Raw genomic sequence first — 25,707 nt, 5'->3', positions numbered from 1 at the left:
TTGCCTTGGTTCTATGTAAGTTGGCCCTTGGTGATGGGCGTTAGCGTCATGGCAACGACTGTGGTCGTCGTAGTTGCCGCTTCTTTCGACGATTGCTTGTAGGCAGAAGCGAACACCAACGTGTTGCTTAAAATGCAGTAAAAATGAATCGTTTTCTTTTCTTTCTCTTAATGAATGATAGAATTGAAACGAAAATTATGTCTTTGTATAATAAAAACGCGAAAGAAATAGACAACGCTTCTACATATATAAATTGCACAACATTTTCCTTCTGACAGAGGCTTGTGTGTGGGAAATCTTGTTCATCGGACACAGTGGGTACAATACGTTAAGTTTTTTGCTAGAAAATTGGCCAATTTGTTTCTTTTAGTAAAATTTTACTTTTACTGTTTTTTTCAAGAAGTCGTGGGGATTTTTCCTAATTACCGTACAGGGTTGAGCTTCTGAATTTTATGCCGTTTCGCATACGAACATAAGCAGTTGTCGCGGTTCTGCGTGCGGGTGCAGTAACAGTTATTACCAGAACGTTGGCGGCTTGACGACTGTACGTGCTCTCGGCAAGTTTTGGTATGTATGGGTGAATGTAGAACTCTCAGACCGCAGGCTATTGTTGTTTGCAATCTACCTTGTGACCTCCCGAGAAAAAAGAGGAAAAAAGAAAATAGAGGATAAAGAGACAAGTGATAGTGACAAACAAAATGTATGTGATGATGTTTTTGTAGGATATTCTTCAAAAAGTAATGTCTATTTGTTTGCTCTTAAATTCTTCAAGATTTACATATGTCGAACCCAATCTTTACATCAAAATTGAACTAATTGAGACACTGTACAAAAATCATACTGAGTTGCCATAAGCTTGACAGTAGGAAAACTGTGAAATACATTATCGGGCACACCTCGATTGTGACCATCCGCGAAACGCCGCTGTCCGGATCAGCCGGCACCAGTTGTTGTCGCGTTGCCGTCTTCTGCGGCCCAGATGTGAATGTCCGCAAGCGTGCGTGCGAATAAATAAAACGTGCGGTCGCCGTCCTAACACCAGCACCAGCACCAGCACCAGCACCACAATTTAACAAGAAAACAAAAATGATCCAATTTTTCTTCGGCATCAACCTGAAACTGAGATGAAACTGGCAAAAATACAGGCATCATTATTTCGAAAAAGAAATAAAATCGTGTGGTTTGAAATGGCCTGGCCTGGCCTAGCCTGGCGGCAGCCGGCTGTGTTGATTAAGCGAAAACGTTCGTAGGCATTGAGTGCGACAAACACAGATAGGTATAGTAGGAAAAGTGGAAAAACGAAAAACGCCGCCGTCCGTCGTTGACGTTGTCGTTGTCGTTGTCGTCGTCGTCGTCAAGGAAAGTATCAACGATCCGCTGGTCAAGTGAGTAGAGGCGGACGGGTCGGGGCTGACGTGGGTTGATCTTGGTTCTAAAGGGAAAAACACAGTCAGTAGTTCGAACGTTGTTTCTACTAGACGGTTTGGTCAGTATTCGGCCGATACACGGAGAGCGGATGAGTCAACATAACACGCTGGTTGGTGGCTGATCGCCGAAAAGAGAAACAAGTGGTTCCTGTCACATCCGAAAAGTGGTGTGTTTTCTTCGTGGGTGGTGGGTGGTTAGTACAGGTGTTGTTGATTCACTTCGCTGTTGTTTTTATTTATGTGTATCGAAAATTTAAAGTTGGAAAATCATTAGCTTGCAGAAGGGTTCGAGCAAATTGGTTTAGGTACCGGGTTAATGTGCCGATGGCATGTTGTGATGAATGTATGCTACATAGAATAACCTACTGAGTGAAAGCGCGAAATCATGGCGTGGCGATTCTTGTGAAATTTAATATTTTTTGATGAGTCGTATGTTTTTATAGTAGCGCTTGTCTAATTACCGAAAGCGGCAAAAGAACATAGGCGACTAGCGTCGGTCTTGCTGAGACACAAAATTTGTCTTATTTTTTTACGGCGATCGTTATGCGGAAGACCAAAAATTATTAGCCTTGCTATGCTTCGTAGTGCGAAGGCAACCATCAGCAGACGCATCGCATCGAGCCAAGAGTTGAGAGGTTTTATGCTATTCCGTATTTTTAGATTGATTGTGCTGCAGAAGTTAATTCATTCAATACGGTGGCGAATAATTTATGGCTGTTGAAAAGGTAGACTGGTGTATAAATTAAAACGTTCACCACAAATCTGTTGGTCTGCTTCGAAATTGCCGTGTTTCAGAGAATAAGCAACCATCAATAAAAACACTCTACGGTACTCTGGTCAGATGTGATATGTGGAGACGCATGGTGATTCTCTCGGTTGTGATATTATGTGTACTTGTATATAGTTCAGTGGTATAGTTCTGCAATCATAAAGTGATGGATAGGACCTGTTACGGAAAGTGGGACCCTGGAGCACGGCAACCCTACCGGTGTACCTTGCGGGAAGGGGGGATCGCCCCTGGATGTGAGTCAAAATTTGTTTATATTCTAAACTAACTAGTCGATATTTTTACGTTTTTCATTATTTTTACAAATTATTCGTTAAAATTGCTACAATATTTCCATTTTTCAAAGAAATTATTGTTTTTTTCGTGTTAAGATTGTTATCTTATTTTATTATGTTATGTTATTTTATTAAATCTATACTCAGTACAAACAGTGTTATTAGTTTTACGATTTTGAAAAACGAACTTTCCTTTGATTTTTGTGTATGGTACTACAGGCCGGACTCGCTTATCCGGGGATTCGATTAACCGGGGTTTCGATTATCCGGGGATTCTATTATCCGGGTTTTTAGACTCGATTATCCGGGTGAAAAAAAATTAGTTTTTTTCAATGATTTATTTTAAACCTTAACGTTATAGTTTTAATGCTACATGATGATTCCAACTTGACAAGTTGATACACCTCCCTAAAGCTACAAAATTCCTTTCTTATATTGCTTTTATCGGCGAACAAAACAAAAATAAATGCTGCGATGATGGAATCAATTTTTTTACCTAAAAATCATCATCATCATCACCATTACCGTCATCATAATCATTGTAATCATCAATAAAAAAATTGCAAAAAAGGAATTTTATGACTTTAGGGGAGATTGATCAATAATAAAAAAACGTTTATAATACCTAAATATTGAAGAACATAACATACAAAAAATAATATGGCACCAAAAAATTATCAGTGGAAAAAATCGTAAGAAAGGAATTTTCTGACTTTTGGGAAGATAGATCAATAATAAATAAAACATTTTTGATACCTAAAAGTCAAAAAACTTGACTTGCCTAAAAATTTTTTGTACCAAAAATGATGATTCGATTATCCGGGCTGAAAATCAAAATTGTCACCCGGATAATCGAGTCCGGGCTGTATAATTAATGACTATCTCTACTGAAAAGTAAATGCCGTCTAATTTTATAAATTGTAACGGTTTTCAATTTGATTGCGGTACAGCGTGGCTATCTCATAGCGCAAGGCATAGTGCTTTGATAGAAAGTTAAAGTACTCGCTTGAAAAATATTGATCTTCTTCAATCATATCTTACTGCGAAAGATAGCAATCATGTGTTAAGTTTATCGGCATGAAATCAAACTTATCTAATGTAACTTCACTACGTTCATAAACGATTTGCCTGAGTAACTTCCACACTGCATATTTTAGTTGCACGTTGATGATTTTCAATGAGGTATATCTTTCCGTAAAAACTAATAAAACTTAATAAAATTATGAAGTGAGTAGCTCCAATTTGCAAATCCGACAGATAATAGTCTATGTGCTCGGTGGTTGAAACAAAGAGCAGTCAAAGAAAAATAATATCGTATATCGCAAAATAATTGCATCGGGAAGTGTGTAACGCGTATACGGGGAGTAATAGAATTAAAAATAAAACAAAATTAGGTTTGATGCTACCTAAGATAGCGGGTCGCAGTAGTTTAGTTAGTAAAACACTCGGGTACCAGCCGGAAGAACATGAATGTGAACCCACCTGCCATCGCCCCGATATCGATATCGAAATTTTCTAGCTCTCCCAATTAGTTATTCCTCGCATCAGACATTTGCTTGCTTTCCAAAATTTCTGCAATAGTCAAAAATCTAGTTATACTTATGGAAGTTATATGAAGCCATCAGATGTGTGTGAAATAGTAGGGTCTTTTTCTAATTCCCGTCGTAATAAGGCTTTACCATTCTAATTTTCATCATTTGTTGGATGGATTTAATGAATATTCCAAAAGTTCTTGTGCTGATTTGACTAAAAAACACTTACCTTCCGATCCGTGGACTTTGAAATCACTAAAAAGCGACTATTAAAGCATATTATTGAAATTACGCAACTGACTTTATTGCTAAAATTCTTCGTACCATTTTAAAATCCGTCCATCAAAATTTTTCATCGTCCAAACTAAAAATCACAACAATGTTTACGAAGCTAACGTGTAAGTATTTGTGTAGGACGGCATGACAAATGTTATTCTACAAAATTTCTGCAGGTCAGGCAAGTTTTCCTGGCTGTAGAATAACGACAATGCCTTGCATGAGTTACTTTCATTTATGAATGACGGAAATTAAAACGATTAGTCGACATTGTCTTCTTCGTCGCACAAAAAACGTAGGAAATTTGGCTGGTAGGACTTCTTTAATGATAAAAACCATTTAAAAAGATCTCAGCTCACTTTGATTGATCGCGTATGATAGACAACTAACTAAAATATTAGGGAATAACTAGTTTTGCTTTGTGTGTCATAAAAATGCTGATATTTTTAATAATTTGTGTTGGATAGCACGGGAATAGGCAATTACGACGATGTAGCAACATACCCTATAATTGGCAAGTAGGTTTCGCCAGCTCGTGATTCATCCAAGATTGTCTTAGGCATACGACGTTAGAAAACATCCAGCACTTGTCCCCGTTGAGCGTTGTCGTCCATATCTCGCGCGCGTAACCGACTACCGGTTTACCAGACCTAGGGTCCTCTGGAGCAAGCAAGAATTCGTCTGTGGATTTCCCTACGGCAGTTGTTATTCGATGGTTATCCGAGCCGATGGAGAGAAACAAAAAGAGCTTGTAAAAAATATATAAGTATTGCCTAGAGGGAAAATTGGGTCAAGTATCGACTAGCGCGGATTGAGTTGACCACGGTCCTGAGGAGGAAAAAGCATTAGAACGAGGACAGAGATCGTGAAGAGCTAGAACAATTATTTCGGGCTAATGAGTTCTACGAGAAGGTGAACCAATCTCGTAAAGGATGCACATCGAAACCTGATATCTGTAGGTACGAGGAGGAAAACCTGGATACAAACGTAAAGTGGTCGACAAGTGGAAGCAGTTCTTTGATGGGCATCTCTGTGACGATATAACAGAAGGAGATGGAACGGAAGTTAACCTAGGAGTGTTTACAAACAATAACAAAAATATTCGGTGAGAAATCAGCCAGCTGAAAAATAGTAGAGCCGCTGGAAAGCACTGACTTCCGGCAGAACTCTACTAAAATGGCAAAAAACCACTAGCATTGGCACTCCACTGGATAATGTCAAGTATTTGGGAGGAGAAGAAACTCCTGGGTGAGTGGATGGAAGGTGTGGTCTGTCCCGTCTATAAAAAGGGCGACCGGCTAAATTGCTGTAACTACCGCGGCATCATGGTGGTTAACGCCGCCTACAAGGTACTCTCCCAGATTTTGTTGCATCGTTTATCCCCAGTAGTTAGAGAATTCGTAGGGCAGTATTAGGCGGGTTTTATGGGGTCCCGTGCTACTACGGATCAAATTTTTACTCTCCGACAATTCCTCCAGAAATCTCCAGGGTACAACGTGCCCACGCATCATATTTTCGTGGATTTCAGGGCGATACGATATAGTTGAACGAGAACAGCTATTATTTATTATTTATTATTTATTTATTTACTTCATCCGACAGTGAGTCTTAATGAATTGTGATTAGATTGTGAAAAGCCACCTTGAGTAAGTCTCATATTCTTACTCAAAGCGGCACAAAAACCCAGTATCTTTTGAAACAGTTGTACAAACATAAATCAATAGGAACAAATCAATAAAAAACTACTAAATACAATACACACACTTTACAAATGTACAAAAGTAACTAAAAAGACATGTTGTTTCCGCGACGATTATACTCCAAAGCCATTCGACGAATTGGTTCATAAAGTCCATAATTTGTTCGGTGCGAATCGACACGCAGAAGCTGTTGATTCCGTAGCGGTCGACGAGGGCAGTGTAACTGAAGCCGCGATAAAACAGCAGGGCAGTCCAGAGTACCCAACAGAATCTTATGAGCAGTCTTGACGATGATGTCCTTTCGTCGCTGCTCAAGAGGCGCAATTCCTACTAGTTGACAAAGTTCCTCATAAGGCGGCAGAGTATCAGGGTTACTCCAGGGTAGCATACTGCAAATCTTACGGATGAAGCATTTTTGAATCCGTTCAACTCGAAGTATCCAATATTCATAATGAGGATCCCACACCACACAGCTAGTTTCGAGAACGGAACGCACTAAGGAGCAGTAAAGAGTACGTAGAGTACCTGGATCATGGAATTCTCTACCAATTCGGAATATAGTGCCAAGCTGACGATACGCTTTATTGATGATAAAGGTATAGTGTTGCCTAAATGACATTTGGCAATCCAGTACAACGCCTAGATCTGTTACTGAGTTACTCCGTTGTAGTGACGAACCGTTAATACAGTAATCAAATACTAGGGGCTGTTTTTTACGAGTAAAGCTGATTACAGTACATTTTTGAATACTGATTAGCATACGATTACAGTTGCACCAATCGGCAAACAAATTGATCAATTTCTGGAGACGCAAACAATCTGATGTGGTTTCAATTGGCAGATAAATTTTTAAATCATCAGCGTAGCACAGCCTTGTTCCAGGAGGTAACAGTCGAGTGACATCGTTCACGAACAGCGAAAACAGCAAAGGTCCTTGTGGCCTTGTGGAAATCCAGAACCGTTCTGGAACCATCTCGATTGACTGGGGCCCAATTTAACAGCGATTTTACGATTGCGTAGGTAAGAGTTAAGCTATGAAAGTAAATTAGTTGACACTCCTAATTTGTCGAGTTTGGCTAGCAGGATATCATGATTGACTCGATCGAATGCCGCTTTCAGGTCAGTGTAAATAGCATCGATCTGGTTACCCTGTTCCATTGTACGCAGACAAAGCGAGGTAAACTCCAGTAAGTTGGTTGAGACTGATCGGCCAGGATAAAAACCATGTTGTGATGTAGAGATGTAGGATTTTACATGAAACAGTAGATGGTCATAGACTGTGGCTTCAAATATCTTGGAGCAAGCACACAATGAAGTGATACCACGGTAGTGCTCCACACTATGCTTGTCACCTTTCTTGAACACAGGGAACATAAACGATGATTTCCAGCATTCAGGAAAAATTTGCCTTCGTAACGAGAGGTTGAAAATAGTGGCTATTGGAGATTTTAGCGCGTCGCAGCATTTTTTCAGTAAAGCAACAGGTATACCATCAGGTCCCGGGCAGTATGATTGTTTTGTACTACGAATGGCATTGGCCACGTGTTCAGCAGTGACCAAGAAAGATTCAACCGAAATTTCATCTCTTGGAACGAAAGACAAAGCCTCGGTTACACTACTGGCGAAATTGAATCAGAGTTGAATATATTCATAAAGTATTTTGCAAACATAGCACATTTGCTATCGGTGGTAGAGGCTGCTTCATCATTCATAAACATTGTAGATGGCAAACCACCTTCTTTCCGTTTGATATTAACAAGATTAACATTTTGGCAGATAATGCACGAGTACGGTTTCCCGGACGAATGGACGCGGCTGATCAAAGGTACTCTGGAGCGAGTGATGTGTTACGTGCGCGTTTCGGGGACACTCTCCAGTCCTTTCGAATCGCGCAGAGGGTTGCGGCAAGGGGATGGACTGTCCTGTATGTTGTTCAATATCGCTATTGAAAGTGTGATCCGGCGAGTGGGCATCGAAACGAGAGAAACGATCTTCAGCAAGAGTAGCCAACTCCTAGCCTTCGCAGACGACCTCGACTCCATTACTAGAAACCTTGGGACAGCGGAGGTAATCTACGCCAGACTAAAAACGGAGGCTAGGAGGATAGGGTTACCTTACAAATTAATGCGCCGAAAACCAAATATATGGTAGGAAGAGGTTTCAGAGAAAGCAACGTTCGCCTCCCACGGACAGTGACTACTGATGGCGATGAACTGGAAGTGGTTGATGAGTTCATATATCTGGGATCTCTGGTCACCGCCGACAATAATACGAGTAAGAAGATTTAACGACGCATTCAAGCTGGGCGCCGCCGCACAAAGCTGACGATGTACAAAACGCTAATCAGACCGGTAATCCTCTACGGACTGGAGACAGTAACTTTGCTTAAGGATGACATTCGTAAACTTGCCGTATTTGAACGAAAGGTGCTGCGGAGTATTTTTGGCAGAATACAAGCGTAGGCGTATGAATCATGAATTTGCCAGCACTACTTGGAGAGTTTTCCATCATACCCTTGGCGAAAGTTGAGAGACTACGGTGGGCCGGCCACGTCGCGAGGATGCTGGACGACTGTGCAGTGAAATCCGTTCTCTTCAAGAATCCCACCGGCACCAGGAATAGAGCAGCGCAACGTGTCCGATGGCTCGACCAGATTGAAACCGACTTGGCTGTGTCGAGACGCGCAACAAATTGGCGACGAGTAGTCCAGAACCGAGTACATACTTACTTATGTGTTCATGTTCGCCGGTCCGGCAGAACACAGGGATGAAATCAGAGATCTCCACTGCTGACGGTTACCCGCCATGGCTTTTACCTGCCGCCAGGACAGGTTCTCGTCTACAGCCCGGATGTCGTTGGTTAAGCTCCGTCGTCATGAACCTCTGGGTCTGCCTCTTCTACGCTGTCCTTGTGGATTCCAGTCGAGTGCTTCTCTGCAGATTTCAATTGCTCCTTTCCTCAAGGTGTGGCCGGACCGAGTACAATGTAGTCCTGGCCGTCAGGATTGAGGACAACGGAGAGGAATTCTTGTTACGGCAGGAACAACCTTGGCTCTTGAAGGCTAGTTGAAGAAAAATAAGACTGATTTGTCGGCAGCTTTTGATAAAATTAATCATCTGATTGCAGTTACCAAACTTCAACAATTGGGAGTAAGCGGTAATATGCTCTGCTGGTTCAAGTCATACCTTACTGCACGCTTAATGTCCGGTAAAGTAGGTAGCGTTATCTCTTCGCCATTCTTCGCCATATCTGCTGTTCCACAAGGCAGTCATTTAGGCTTGTATATATTTCTCCTTTGAACAATATCATTTTTACTCTAAAATACATGAAACCATTATGTGCCATTGATTTCAAGCTCTGCAATTATCAGGAATGACGCATTAATAACACTAGGAGTATGTGAAAACGTAAAAGACTTGGGAATTCTGCTGGATACAAAACTAACTTTTAAAGAAAATGTGACCTACGTTTCTGCCGGTGCGGTGAATTGTTCGGTTCTAAAAATGATGTAGGCTTTAAGAGTTAGTACCCCTTTTCGATCATATAAATAGTTTTATAATTAACACTCTAACAGACAACATCGCAAAAACGATGCGATCATTACTTAGATCTATTTTTTCTATTTTTTCATGAAACTGCGTTCAAAAAACGCTGAAGTTTTAATTTTCATGCACAAATAATTATCTGAATAAGTGCCATGCAAGAAATACTTTGAATTTTTTTTGTCCAACGCTGTACCCAGATATTTTTTCAAATCGTAAAATTCAAATAAAGCATTTAATTTATTCACAGAAAATTTCTGAAATCGACCGTTTTGTTCTAGATGTCTTCTTCAAAATTATCAAAGTTCATGAAATATTTTTGTTGCAACGGTCAGAATGTTGTGATGTTAAAGAAGTCTGTTCTAAACACATTTTTTATGTTGTCCGTTCAAAACACATTTAGGATGTAGCTCAGAAGCTATATAATCTATTATCCATTAGATAGTTAAAGAGAGCTAGAGCAAAATCAGGCCTTTTCTGTATGAATTTGCTTAACAGTAACTTCTAACGTGATATAAATTTCGTGGTGCAAAACCACTAGACTCAAATAATAAAAACAGCGTATTTCTTGTATATATGGTTTTATGGTTGAAATAGCTTTATGTTATTATTTTAATCAGTACATTGTATCATTTCAGCAATCAAAATACCAAAATTTCAGTTGTACTTATAGAACAGCAAAACATGTGCAATATGCATGCTTACAAAATTTACCGACAGAATGCGCTGTAGCTGAATTGCAACGCAGCAAAGCTTTGAAGTTCCACTCAGTGCATTTTACCGCCCACTCGCCCAGAACTTAGCATTGGCAAACAAGCTCGGTTTCTAGGTAAATAGGGCAAACATCCTACGGATGGACTTAAGCTTTACTCTACTGTCGAACGGATCAAAACACATTCGATTACCTTATTTGCCACTTGTAGCCGATACAAAATTAGAATCGTGTGTACTGTTTCATTCACGATTAGCTTCGCGCAGTCCAAGATTTCGATTTGTGCGAGTTGAATGGGAGATGACGTGGGATGAACTTATGTACGGTATAGACGTACGTTACGTACGTTCCTGGGGAAGGTCGTCTCGCCTGCCTGCCTAGTGCCTGCGATATGAAGGTTTTTAGTCGTTTTTTTGTTTAGCACATTCCACTTCCTGTCGTCCGCCCCAGCTGCAATTCTCGATTAGAAATACTAGTTAAAGCAGTAGTGTTTAAAATACTACAACCCTCCATTTGCACGTGGGTTTCGTTTATCAGGGCGACGACGTGGGATTGTTTATCTATGTGCAACGATAGTGTATTTTATGACATCATTTCAAGCGGTACATACATGTGTTCGTATATTTGGTTCTTGATGAGGTAAATTCTTCTGAGCAGACGACTGCGGCGCGCTTACGGTCGATTCGTGTCCCGAACCCTTGAGATGGATAACAGTTTTATCTTCTCGGAAATGTGGTCCATCTCATCCGCGATGCAGAAACGCGAATCATTACTCATTTCTGTGTTTCTCGCATATTCGTTTTGGTTAATAGTCAATGCCAGCCGTTGTGGCCGCGGCGGTATGCCGTGGCTGTATAAGCGATCGTAGTTACACACATTAGCAAATGTACAGACGGTGTTTGGAGTTGAATATTTCTGGTGTACTTTCTTCCAACAAGGTTGTATCATTTTTCCTACATTTTGATAGTAACGCTGATACTAGAAAAGTCCTTCTTCAATCGTTCTGACACGTCAATAGAAATGTGCGTGTAATTTATTAAAAGTTTGTCGGATTGGCATGCAATATGCCGTATGCATTTTTAAATATATGAGAACTACGAATATAAAACAGAAAGAAAATCGATTTGTCGAGAGTCCTAATCTCATATATAGAATTAACAAAAGGGCGAATGTCGCAAGCGTAAACAAACCGGGTGAGAGTTGATTTTCCTATGCTGGTCCAGAAAAAATAACTCTCACCCATTTTGTTTACATTTGCGACATTCGCCTTTTTGTTAATTCTATCTAGATACAAGAGCCTAGTCTATAACCAAACCCAGGCTCCTGACATGATGTCATGTTTCCGTAGTAAGAATCGTAGCTCGCTCCCTACGCAAAACTGAAACCACGGGGTAAATCATTTCCCGCATAAATATTTAATATGTGATAAATATATTTAATATTTTATAAGTGTTCACCTCACCATAACAACTCTTGTTACATGAATCTACCTGTAAATAGGTCGGATTCAGCTAAAATTTGGATGAATCTACTCAAAATGTCCTTAAATCTTATCTTATCTCACACTAACGCAGCCAATACTTGAAGGCATCCTGGAAAGTAACGATTGCTTGAATCGATCATTTTTTTAAAACTACTCAAAATACCCTTAAAGTGTACAAACTCAAATTTCGGGTAAAAAATTCAACCAATTTTGACTACTTGCTACGGATAATTGAATTATTCTCTGTGACAAATAATACACTTTTGAGTTCCTACTACAGTTGGATTTCGAATTTGGCATGGTTCGATTTTGGCATGCCTCGATTTTGGCAACAAAAGTATTCGTTTTTGGCAACACAAGATATTTTACTTCCAAAAATATGCTTAAATATCAATTAATTTCCGCATACATGCTTTAAATGACGAAGAAATGATGCCCTCCGTATGTTCATGAAAAAAAGTTATGTGATTTCGAACAATATTTTTATTGCCGTAGGACTACGTCCTACCGCAGGGTGCCAATAACTTATTTGCACCGGACGGATAGCTCTTGTCGGATTTTTTAAACATAAAATGGTGGCAATCGTTGATTAATGATATTTAGTCAATTTCTAAAGGATTTACATTAAATTTTTTCATATCGAAAAAGGGTCTCGATTTTGGTACGGTTTCGATTTTGGCAACATAGGCGACACGTATTTGTTGCCAAATTCGAAATCCTACTGTACCAACGTTTTTCTTTAAACAACTACTCAAAATCTGAGTTTGTACACTTTAAGGACATTTTGAGTAGGTTTAACCAAGTTTTAGCTAAATCTAACTAATTTACAGGTAAATTCGTTTAAGAGTGTGGGATTTGACAGATTTAAGATCGTGTAGAAGAAGGGGGAAACTTTCGTTAAATATTTAATACGGGTAAATATATTTAGTACCCGAGTAAAAATATGTTAAATGTATAAAATATATTTTTTTTTTGTCGGAAGATTTGACCACTGCGACCATTATTTTGATCTATTGTGGTATCTAATAAAATATATTTAATAAATTTGAAATGATTAGCCTCGTGGCTGAAACTAATACACGGGCATCCCCGGATAAAAATGCACAGCAAATATTAATGTTGAAACATCAAGCTTTGTTGTTTACAGCAATTTACGTTGTAATTTTACTGTAAAAGTTTTTAAATTTTCTATATAAAGTCGAAAAATTTACTGTAACAGCACTTAATCACCCCCTTATACGTTGTAAAATCGGCGGTTTACATTAAAGTTTATTGTGAAAACATCAATATTCATGGTAACATCAGTGTAACTTACAGAGATTTTCACAGTTTCAATGTGGTTTTTCGATGTCTTGTAACAGTGAAATTAAAGGTCTAAACTACCCGAATAAAAATGTATAGCGAAAAAACATTAAATTTCACTGTTACAAACATTGAAAAACTTCGAAAAACCACATTGCAACAGTGAAAATCTTTGTAAAAGTTACACTGAAGTTACCATGAATATCGCTGGATATCTAATGGAAACCGCCAATTTTACAGCGAATAAGGGGGTGATTAAGTGATGTAACACTAAATTTTTCGGCTTTTCCCCATACAAATAAAAACCAAAAACAGTAAAATTTATGGTACATTCACTGTAAGTTTTACACTGTTTTACAACAAAGTTACAATGAAATTTAAGGTGAGTTCTGAAAAAAAAAATTGTAGGCTTTCGGATTATTAGGACAAAATAAAACCGGCTGATTAATTACGGTATTTCATGTTTTTGAAAAGGTATGATGACAATGAATTTGATAGGCTTCGAACTATTATGATTTTCGAGCCGCATTCATCGCTCATATTAGGAAAGTATTAGAGGTCAGTACACCTACTTAAACAAATTCCGCTTTTTCCCATTTACGCCTTATCTCTATCTGTTAGATCCTATCGACTCTTTATTTCATTACTGTCTTCTATCGTCCCTCTGTCAATTGTAAACACCCTTATTCTTTTTTTCGTTCGAACATTCATTCGAAAGTTAAACCGATTCGTATTCTTGTTTTCGTTCGAATCAATTCGAACGTTCGAACGCCCCCTTCCTTTTGCTCATACGAATATGAGAATAGTGCTTCCCGATTCGTTCGAAGCAAACTATTCGTACGAATGCAGGATCCGGCTGTAAACAAGAATAAAGGTGAACATCTACCGTTATAAAAACTTAATTATATGCCTGACACCTCATTCGATGTCAAGACGTACACAACGAGGTTGGACTATTCCATAGGAACGGAGTCTTTCCCCGAACACCCGCGTTAAGAATCGCGGCTAATATATTGACAGACGAACAAGTAAGTCGCAAGCGCCTGCATACCCGGGTAGAAATGCATAACGAATATTAATGTAAAAACATTACGGTTACTATGAATTTTACTGTTTACAACACTTTATGCTGTAACTTCACTGTACCGCTCTTGGAAAAATTTTCATATAATTTATTCATATTAATGTAAAAACTTTACGATTACAATGAATTGTACTGTTTATAATACTTTATGCTGTAACTTCACTGTACCGTTCTTGGAAAAATTTTCATATAATTCGGCAACAATTCAAATTGTTTCGAAGCAAATGGCCACCGGAAATCATCTCTATCTAAGGTCCAATCCTTGGCAGGTTGAGTTATTTGTAGACACAAATTGTGTCTCTTCCTCCGTCTACTGTAGAAACCACCGATTGAGAAGTTTAATCTGATTCGTTTTACTGACGGGACGACGGCACTATGCAGGCGCTTACGACTTACTTGTTCGTCTGTCAACATATTAGCCGCGATTCTTAACGCGGGTGTTCGGGGAAAGGCTCCGTTCCTATTGAATAGACCAACCTCGTTGTTTCTACGTCTTGACATCGAATGAGTGTCAGGCATATTATTAAGTTTTTATAACGGTAGATTTTACAATTGACAGACGGAACGATAGAAGACAGTAATGAAACAAAGAGTCGATAGGATCTAACAGATTGAGATAAGGCGTGAATGGGAAAGAGCGGATTTGTTTATGTAGGTGTACTGGCCTCTAATACTTTCCTAATATGAGCGATGAATGCGGCTCGAAAATCATAATAGTTCGAAGTCTATCAAACTCATTGTCATCATATCTTTTCAAAAACATGAAATACGGTAATTAATCAGCCGGTTTTATTTTGTCCTAAAAATCCGAAAGCCTACAATTTTTTTTGCAGAACTCACCTTAAATTTCATTGTAACTTCGTTGTAAAACAGTGTAAAACTTATAGTGAATGTACCACAAATTTTACTGTTTTTGGTTTTTATTTGTATGGGAAAAAGCCGAAAAATTTAGTGTTACATCACTTAATCACCCCCTTATTCGCTGTAAAATTGGCGGTTTCCATTAAAATTTACTGTGAAAACAGCGGTATTCACGGTAACTTCAGTGTAACTTTTACAAAGTTTTTCACTGTTTCAATGTGGTTTTTCGAAGTTTTTCAATGTTTGTAACAGTGAAATTTAATGTTTTTTCGCTATACTTTTTTATTCGGGTAGTGTCGTCGTCCCGTCAGTAAAACGAATTAGATTAAACTTCTGGCTCGTCGGTTTCTACAGTAGACGGAGGAAGAGACACAATTTATGTGTACAAATAACTCAACCTGCCAAGGATTGGACCTTAGATAGATTATTTCCTGCTTCGAAACAATTTGCATTGTTGCCGAATTATATGAAAAAATTTCCAAGAACGGTACAGTGAAGTTACAGCATAAAGTGTTGAAAACAGTAAAATTCATAGTAACCGTAATGTTTTTACATTAATATTCGTTATGCATTTCTACCCGGGTACAGCTGATGCGAACACCTTACGTACACTCTCTGACACTTATCCTGAGCAAGAAATGGTCTGGGCCCGGAAAAGAAGTTAGTGTTATAAAAATATTTGTGGTAAACAGATGATAAGATTCAAACCGATTATCTGAAGTTTTTGGAGCGTCTTAGTAGAATCCCGGGTAGAAATGCATAACGAATATTAATGTAAAAACATTACGGTTACTATGAATTTTACTGTTTACAACACATTATGCTGTAACTTCACTGTACCGTTCTTAGAAACTTTTCATATTAATGTAAAAACTTTACGATTACAATGAATTTTACTGTTTACAACACTTTATGCTGTAACTTCACTGTACCGTTCTTGGAAATTTTTTCATATAATTCGGCAACAATGCAAATTGTTTCGAAGCAGGAAATAATCTATCTAAGGTCCAATCCTTGGCAGGTTGAGTTATTTGTACACACAAATTGTGTCTCTTCCTCCGTCTACTGTAGAAACCGACGAGCCAGAAGTTTAATCTAATTCGTTTTACTGACGGGACGACGACACTATGCAGGCGCTTGCGACTTACTTGTTCGTCTGTCAACATATTAGCCGCGATTCTTAACGCGGGTGTTCGGGGAAAGACTCCGTTCCTATGGAATAGACCAACCTCGTTGTGTACGTCTTGACATCGAATGAGGTGTCAGGCATATAATTAAGTTTTTATAACGGTAGATGTTCACCTTTATTCTTGTTTACAGCCGGATCCTGCATTCGTACGAATAGTTTGCTTCGAACGAATCGGGAAGCACTATTCTCATATTCGTATGAGCAAAAGGAAGGGGGCGTTCGAACGTTCGAATTGATTCGAACGAAAACAAGAATACGAATCCGTTTAACTTTCGAATGAATGTTCGAACGAAAAAAAGAATAAGGGTGTTTACAATTGACAGAGGGAACGATAGAAGACAGTAATGAAATAAAGAGTCGATAGGATTTAACAGATAGAGATAAGGCGTAAATGGGAAAAAGCGGAATTTGTTTAAGTAGGTGTACTGACCTCTAATACTTTCCTAATATGAGCGATGAATGCGGCTCGAAAATCATAATAGTTCGAAGCCTATCAAATTCATTGTCATCATACTTTTTCAAAAACATGAAATACCGTAATTAATCAGCCGGTTTTATTTTGTCCTAATAATCCGAAAGCCTACATTTTTTTTGCAGAACTTATCTTAAATTTCATTGTAACTTCGTTGTAAAACAGTGTAAAACTTATAGTGAATGTACCACAAATTTTACTGTTTTTGGTTTTTATTTGTATGGGAAAAAGCCGAAAAATTTAGTGTTACATCACTTAATCACCCCCTTATTCGCTGTAAAATTGGCGGTTTCCATTAAAATTTACTGTGAAAACAGTGATATTCATGGTAACTTCAGTGTAACTTTTACAAAGATTTTCACTGTTTCAATGTGGTTTTTCGAAGTTTTTCAATGTTTGTAACAGTGAAATTTAATGTTTTTTTGCTATACATTTTTATTCGGGATACGAAACCTAAAATTAAAAAAAGAAAGCTTATCCAATTTAATTCTACTATGTATATTTTATTCACGACAGATACGTATTTCGCCTACGACTTGCAGGCTTCCTCAGTGTCTGTTTTCGAAAACAGAACCACAGGGAACAGACATCCAAGGAATAGGTCTCCACTTCGATAGAACGTATGTTAAAATAATTGAGAAATTATAGAAATGGTGTAGGGGTTTTTTTATAATTCCCGTCGTAATAATTAAAGCCATTCTAATTTTCATCATTTGTTGGATGGATTTAATGAATACTCCAAAATTTCTTGTGCTGATTTGACTAAAACACATTTACCTTCCGATCCATGAACTTTAAAATCACTGAAAAGCGACTAAAAGCATATTGAAATTACGCAACTGACTTTATTTCTAAAATTCGTCGTACCGTTTTAAAATCCGGCCATCAAAATTTTTCTTCATCGTCCGAACTAAAAATCACAACAATGTTTACGAAGCTAACGCGCATGTATTTGTGTAGGACGGCATGACAAATGTTATTCTACAAAATTTCTGCAGGTCTGGTAAGTTTTCCTGGCTGTAGAATAACGACAATGCCTTGCGTGAGTTATTTTCATTTCTGAATGACGGAAATTAAAACGATTAGTCGACATTGTCTTTTTCGTCGCATGAAAAAACGTAGGAAATTTGGCTGGTAGGACTTCTTTAATGATAAAAAGCATTTAAATAGATCTCAGCTCACTTTGATTGATCGCATGTGATAGACAACAAACTAAAATATTAGGGATTAACTAGTTTTGCATTGTGTGTCATAAAAATGCTGATATTTTTAATAATTTGTGTTGGATAGCACGGGAATAGGCAATTACGACGATGTAGCAACATATCCTAGCTAAAGGCGTAAAAATTTCTGCGAGTAATGTTGATAAATTATATGCACTATCTCAGTGGTAAAGACAAGTATCAGTAATTTAGTCCCATCAGTTACATCTAGCGTTAGAGGTACATTTAGGCGTTTTGGTCATATATTCCGGTTATTTCCGGTATAGTAAATCTAGATTATCACAGCAAAAAAGTGTTTTTTCGTCGAAGTTATAGAAAATTTGATTGAGTACCACCGATTCGCTTTCGATTAGTTACCAGGCGACGTTCGTGGGCTATGGCTAGGGGCATATAATTTCTTAACCGGATTGATACAATATAATAACTTTGAATTTGAATGTTTAAAAACGTTTACTTTTATCTCTGTGTTTTTATTTCTAGAATAGCTTTTTTATTATAGGGTCTTCAAAAAAGTTCTTCTATGTCAAGAATCGCAACGACTGATTAGTTTTAGGTTGGTATCTATTTTCCATACATATAGACGACAAAAATTGCAAAGTCAAGCAATCAATGAAATAAAAGTATAAAATTATTTCACTTTTTTGCGTTGACAATCGACTTTTATTATTATTTTATTTCACAATTTTTCGTACAAAATCCTCATTCCACTACACCGCTCGCTTTTGATGGCAACTGTAGCAGTCACACTTATACCATGGCACACGCTGCGTGTGTACTAGCGCAGTAAAGGTACCATCGATTCTCGCGATATCGAAACGGAACGCTCTGCGCTGATTTTGGACAGAACGTTATTGTATAGTTAATCGATTTTGGCCCAACTACTTGATGATACTATTTGTTGTACCTCCTCCTCCACATGAAAGTTTACTACCCTGCTGTTGCTCACTTCGACACCGACGACGTCGAATGATCATTGCACGCTGGAGAGAGATCACTGCTACTTAGCAGCAGCAGCGTCGGGTCGACCAGTAACATTACCAATCCAGACCAATATGGTTTAGTCATATGGTAAAATCCGATCGCGAGTCACGGTGTGTGATTGTTTATTCAATAGGTGCATGGTGCTGTGTGATCAGTTTTCGGCGGTGCGCGCAAATGGTTGGAAAAATATCATTTTTAAGGTGAAATTTAACTGCCACAAAAAATCTCCGATTTGCGAATGATTCGTGTTGGTGTAAACCATTGATTTGTGAGATTGTGCCAGTCTGTTTTAGTTAACGATCGTGAAAAATCAACTTTAAATCAAGGTGATATTCTGGAGCGAAATTAAGTTCGACAGACCGCTTGCAGTGAACAGTCAAAACTTCAACGAGACAGGAAACATGTCTGGTAAGCATTTGTCAAATTTGGACTCATTCCTTGGTATCGTAATTTGTCATCACACATTCCGGGCACAGCAAGCGTCCGGGCAAAGTGACGTCACCCATGCTGATTTTTATCCGTCGTCGCCACCTCAGTCACGCTCACGGTTGACAGTGCGCTCTGGTAGTGTTGGTGATCTTCATATGTTTCTTGTTGACTTTTGTTTATGTTGCTTTCTCGCGATCGATGCAGACCAAACCAAGAGAGTCGCAATGACAGACGGGTACACCGGGCCCAGAGGACGTGTGGTGAAATGCACGGTCAACACTTATTTTATGCCTTTGATTCCAGTGCTCGTAAACATGGAATGGCATTACACTCGTAGGTACGGAAATTCTGGGTGCGAAATGAAATCCATGTACCTATAAGCAAGCGAGGTGATCGCGATGATTTCACACGAAATCAAGCGGAGAAATGAACAAAGTGGAATGTTTATTTTTAGAATTCAATTTTCTTTTTTGTTGTTTTGTTGAGTTAGTCGGAGTTGGTTAACGAGGCAATGCAAAGTGTTTCTACGAATTATTTGGATCGTGCCTTTGACCTTGGGTTTTCGGTTACATCTACTTGCACTGCAAGAAATGTTTTTTTTGTTTGATTATTTATTGACCATCTTTGCCGTTGATCCATGACCCGAAGAGGAAGGACCAGGTCCGGATTTTGATACAGATTATTTTCTCAAGAAAGGGTTACGCATTACAGACGAATCATCACGCCCTGGGAAAAAACTGGGTTCGAGTCTGCTTATAATTGGCTCTTATTATAACCTGCTTCAACCCGGGGATCTCGTAGTTACGAATTACGACCCTAGTAAGTGCTGCTTCAATGTTCCTCCTTTGATATAATTTTCCGACGTTTTTTCTGTTCTTCTTGTCTCATTTTCCTTTTCATTTTGCTTATTTTCGATTTTTTTAAGTTGAAAACCAAAGAATACCTTATTTATGATTTATCTGAAAGAGCTAATTGGACCGAATTTATTAGCTTTTTGTACAGCTTTTGGTAAGATCTGAGTCATATTTGTTTCATGAGTGAAAATCTAGTCCTTGAAATGCAAGCAAGTATGACATATCTATAGCTAACTAAATTACTTTTTTGCTCTCTAGATACAACTGAACCAATATATTTTTTGCTCCTACAAGGAATGACTCACAAAGAACATCTTTGTGTCTCTATGTGACCCGTGAATAAAAAATTATGTTTGTAGTTCAAACCGCTAACTGAACAGCCTAGCCGTGTCACATATGGCTTTGCTGCTTTTTTTTTCTTGCAATCCATTTTACTATGAATGAAACGAACGGTTTCGCTTAAATGCAACACCATGAGAGAGTGGGTACTACTACTGCATTTGCTTCAAGACTGACATTTCGCATTCTTTCGTTGCTGCAATGCATCCGCGCCACCGATGCGTTGAAAGCGAAAGATGATTTATGGAAGTAGCATACTTCCTTGGTGTAACATGTCTTTTCCTAAACCGTGCATTCCAGGGCATCCCGGTAAAGTTAACGATACTAAGTTCCGTTTGCTTTTCGTTGCCTTGTTTCCAGTTGGCGATTTAACACCATTCCACGACATACATGCCAGGAAGTTCAAGGTTGTGTTGTATTCGCCAGATCCACAGTTGCACTCACTTCGGGAGGGACTATTTTTGTTACAGTGCAGTAGAAAGTGCACAAACTATTTACGAGATGTATGTCAACGTAAATTGGATTCGGTTTGAATTGTCTCCGATTTGGTTCGAAATTTATTTATTTATACATTCTTTACATAGAACCGTGTCGTTTCCTATTGCTGGGTTCACATTGTGTAAAAAAATGTGTATGTAAAACTTAAATTAGACTAGACTTTTGTTTTTAAAAATAAATACCTTGTGAACGCTTTGTTCATTTTCGTTATGCTTGTGTTAAGCTGCAGATGAGTTTAATCTGTTTAGATTGAAATACATTCAATTTCTTAACAAAAATACCTTATAAAGCTAATTTGAGATAGGATAGGGTTACATCGACTTCAACAAATCACAGATCTGCATCAAAAAACTGCATAGAGTTTTTCTACTAATTCTTACATTTCAGGCTTTCTTGTACTGAATTCAGCAAAATAGTCGAAAAAGTATTGCGGAAAATTCCCCTTCTTAGAGTCCCACGCGAAAATTATTAGCATGGTTTTTTCTGCGTCACACACACACATACATTTGGAATTTAGCAATTTTAAGCCTCCGCTCACTTCCAATTTAATACTTCTGTATGCCTCCTTATTTAACAAGCATTTCTTCAATGTATTGGTCAATAGTGGAAAATTAATGTTCAAATATGAATTTGCGTAGAACTCGTAAAATTGCTGCAAAGCACAATACAACACGTCACATTTTCCTGCAAAATTCATCCGTCTGCGTTTAAAAATGGTTAAAATTTGGTCATGAAACTCCTTGAAAATGAAATATTGATTTTTTCATCTCAATTATGTTCATTTATGAAATCCTGTGCACAGGGTCTGTGAGAAGTTTAGTTTGAATCCGGTTATATGTAACTGGCTTCCATTATAGCTTGGTTCGATCAGCGGATCGTCCCGTTCTGGTAAAGAGGAACGATACACATACTTAATTAAGCGTTTCTTCAATGACCCTCCCTTACCTAATTTTCCGCCCTTTCCTCTTCACGTCTTGTCCCACTCTGTTTGGATACTATAAACATTATTGTTTTATTACTTTCTTCTACCGTCCCCTCCGTCGATTGTAAAAAATATCTAGATTGTCGTTCCACGAGAAGTTTGATTCCGATTGATTCTGTTTTATCACTAAATAGCACATCACTTGTTCCACAGTAGCTTTAATAGCCACTTCAAAATTCAAAAAATTCCTGTGCAGTTTTTTTTCCTCTTTTTGGAACTCTGCAAAATTCGACCGCGCCGCTCAATTGCAGTTGACATCCGAAAAAGCGATGCGTCAATATGCCAAACACAGGCGCTGATTGAGTTTAGAATGTATTTAAGTGCGAAAGAAGGAAGCACATTCTCTAGTTTCATTAGATGAAGAGGTCGAAACGAAACCACATACCGAGATCAGCTGCGAAATTTATTGCCGTAAACAAATTTGGAGACAGAACCTTGTCTAATAAATTATTCTAATCGGTTACCTCTGGAAATATGGCGAGTCTGCGGGGTGGAAAGTTACGTCATCGATGATGCGACAGCTTTTGGTAGATGGAGACAAACATTATTGAGTTTTTTCGGTAGAAATACCACACGAAAATGAAGATGCTTCTAGAGTAGAATCAATATATATAGAATGCCAGTGTCGCTGTTTTTCTACATGGCTCATTGTGGTAAACATGATGCTAACAATCTGTATCAAGTCTGTGAATCGGGAACTTCATTGTCAAAGTTGCACATTGTTATTTATCTGTTCTTTGTCCGTGCGCTGGTTGGTGCTGTCATCAGTGCGCTCATCGCTCATCGCATATGTTTTCATGCCAGTGAAATGTTTTTAACCGTTAGGGGAACAAGGGGTAAGAAGGCCCGGCGGGGTAAGAGGGACCACATCGATTTCGTCAAGAAATCCTTAAATTTTGTACACATGCCCCAGTATGTTTTGTTTATTAGCCTATCTAAATACTTTCGAGACAACCTGTGGCACTCGGCCGTATCCAACGTCAAAACTAGAATCAAAACAAACTTTTCGTTCGCAGTGTCTTCATGCGATATAATTTCAGCAGCAACAAATTTAAGGTTTTTCAGCAAAAAAAAAGCTAAATATTTTGGCGTTTCTCTTACCACTGACTTTAATTGGGCAATTCTTGTTCTGCGTGTGGCGGAAAATGTATATAAAATAGTACGGATTGAGAGATAAAAGCAAAATAATGTAAATTGTTAGCTAGGGGTAAGACGGGCAATTTTTCACGGGGTAAAAGGGCCATACGTCATAGTGCTCATAACTGCCTAAAGTTCTTCTGTTTAGTGTCTTAATAGATTTTAAAAATATTGAATGAAAAACCAACCTTTTTCCTGTTAAATTTGACTAACTATATACGCATTTCGTTTACGACTTCATCAGGCTTCATCAGTGTCTTTTTCGAAATAGAGTACACCTGTAATAAAAATTATCCCTGAATCTGAGATCATCCTGTCTAACACAGAGCCTCCCACGTCAAAAGAAGCCACAAGCCAACAAGTGCCATTCGAATAACACAATCAATGTAAATTTGGATCTAACCGAATCAAAATTCGATGATTCCAATTCACTTAACGTTGCCTTCTTTACCTTCATCTAAATTTAATGGTGTTCGAAGAGTAAACGTCCTGCTGACAAATCAACAAAAATAACACCAAGAAAAGAGTAAATAAAAACCAGTGGAGTAAAATAACGTCTACTCTTATTTTCAAAATTGAACTAGTAGTAAAGTTCCTTCTTTTAGCAGGTGTCTAAATTAAACTATACCTTCTTTTAGCATACCTTCTTTTAGTACCTAAAAACCCCTTAAGAACTTGTTCTTACTTAGTTAATAATATTGAAATTGTGTTTACAACTCAAAGAAACCTTCAAATCTGCAACAATCCGCCTTACTCCGCCATGGTCCGTCTTACCCCTTTGGTGGTCCTTCTTATCCTGCCTGGTTGTGAACGAGTAATTTTTAGACGTTTCGAAAATATAATGAAAAATCACGGATAAATAAACTAATTTATTCTTTATATAATTTTTAATGGTAGATAAATGAATGCTTTTCCATGCGTGGAACAAGAAAATGTGAATTTTCGTACACATTTTATGCTAGCAATTTATTCGCTTAGGGTGGCCCTCTTACCCCGTCTTCCCCTATGTGTGCAACAGGGTACCCGGGTACCTTTTCAGTTTTAAAATAGTTATAACTCATTCAATTTAAAACATACATCATTGAAATTTTGCGACATCGTAAAACTCGTTGATCTTAAGTAATTGAGGTTTTTTTTTGTGCATATCCATAAAGGGGATTAGCAATGAGAGGCACTTGATTTTTTTTATTACGTAGGAGGGCGACAAGGGTACCCGGGTACCCATGATTTGCTATGTTCATAACTTTGGCTATCTTGAATCGATTCGGATGAAACCAGTGGCATTTGATTCGTATATTTATCTAGTTTTGATTAGTTAAAGCGTTTGGCCATCGAATGACATGTAGTTCCCGGGAATCGGTAATTCCGGAGCAACGTCCGGTAAAACGTGGGAAGCCGCTTGTTTTGAAAGAATATAAGCTTTCAGCAAAGCTATTAGCTTTGAACTTGACATTGTGGACCCTTTTTTCATCTTATTTTATAAATTGGTGACTTTAGATCGCATTGGCCAAGAAGAATTGGGTTCCTGTACGGTTACAGATGGCCAGTTGGGCCTAATCCAATATTAGAATTGGTTTAGCGGACCTCTTAGATGTTTTGAACTAATGTGGCCAGTTTAGTACTGATTAATAATTTCGGAATTGGTTCCAAATGTATAACGGATGGTTTTACGCTTTGAACTGTTCTGATCTTGAATCCTGCGGTATCATATGTGACCCCGTAGAAACCATTTTCGAAATAACCAATGAAAATACATCGAAATGTAAAAAATATCACCTACCGAACTAATTCCAAGAACTTTGATACCCATATTGCTAGGTTTTACCTCCAATCCTAGATTGGCCACCCATGACCCCACAGAAACCTACTCCGGAATGGCCAACCTGATTCATCTCATAATATGAAATAGTTCATTGTATGAATTTTTAGTGTTTTTATATCCGCATGACTGATTTTCCTGCAATACAATCAGTTCTCTACCTCACAGCGGACACTCTGTCAGAATTCCGGATTTTCGGGCCCCGTATGTCTTTTAATGGCCAAATGACCAAATAATTCATAACTAGATAAATTAACGAATCAAATGACACCTATTTCATCGAAATCGGTCTAAAATTGTTCATGTTATAACAATATCAATTTTGGGTACCCGGGTACTCTTGTCGCCTTGCTAAAGGTGTTTTTTTGTCGCACACATAACGGTTAAACGTTCTTTTTCTTTTCGTCTGGATGAATTGAATCCCACAACTGCGCCCTTTTGCACCGATTTTTTCAGAAATTTGCCGCAAGCGATTGGCGCATTCAGTATCTCAAATTAATTGCAATACTGAAAATCAATAGTTTCAAACATTAGTACATAAACAACCGCATAAAATAATCAAGCCACAATTGAAGCAGATAAATAAATAAATAAATAAAAGTGTTTGGTAATTCTGATAATTTTGTAATTTTTTATGGGCATTTTTGTAAAAAATCACGCTGTTCAAAAAAGTCACGAAACATAGACGCTTTGACTAGTTGCCAAAAAACGAAGCATTGCAGATGTTTTCAATAAAATAAATATTGAAGAAAGGTAATTTTTGTCACACTGGAATAATGTTTGAACCAAAAAACCCATCTTTA

At 38.1% G+C, this 25,707-nt stretch overlaps 1 protein-coding gene across 5 annotated transcripts in view; it reads left to right on the top strand.

The window, feature by feature from the left end:
* The window catches only part of LOC128744082 (paxillin), a 157,509-nt gene that overhangs the window by 53,917 nt on the left and 77,885 nt on the right, over positions 1-25,707 (top strand). The window contains exon 1 of one of the 5 annotated variants that reach the window (XM_053840849.1): positions 2,295-2,450. The exons of 1 other annotated variant lie outside the window; for it this stretch is intronic. In XM_053840849.1, coding sequence (XP_053696824.1) covers positions 2,363-2,450 — 88 coding nt within the window. In that variant the 5' untranslated portion in view covers positions 2,295-2,362. Of the gene's footprint in view, positions 1-2,294; positions 2,451-10,795; positions 10,854-18,683; positions 19,255-25,707 lie in introns of those variants that run through there. 3 more of the 5 variants (XM_053840855.1, XM_053840852.1, XM_053840854.1) reach the window with 3 other exon arrangements.

This window comes from Sabethes cyaneus, chromosome 3, assembly GCF_943734655.1.
Source record: "Sabethes cyaneus chromosome 3, idSabCyanKW18_F2, whole genome shotgun sequence".
Lineage (NCBI taxonomy): Eukaryota > Metazoa > Arthropoda > Insecta > Diptera > Culicidae > Sabethes > Sabethes cyaneus.
The sequence above is the reverse complement of the archived record's forward strand: the minus strand, read 5'-3'. Positions and strand labels throughout refer to the sequence as shown.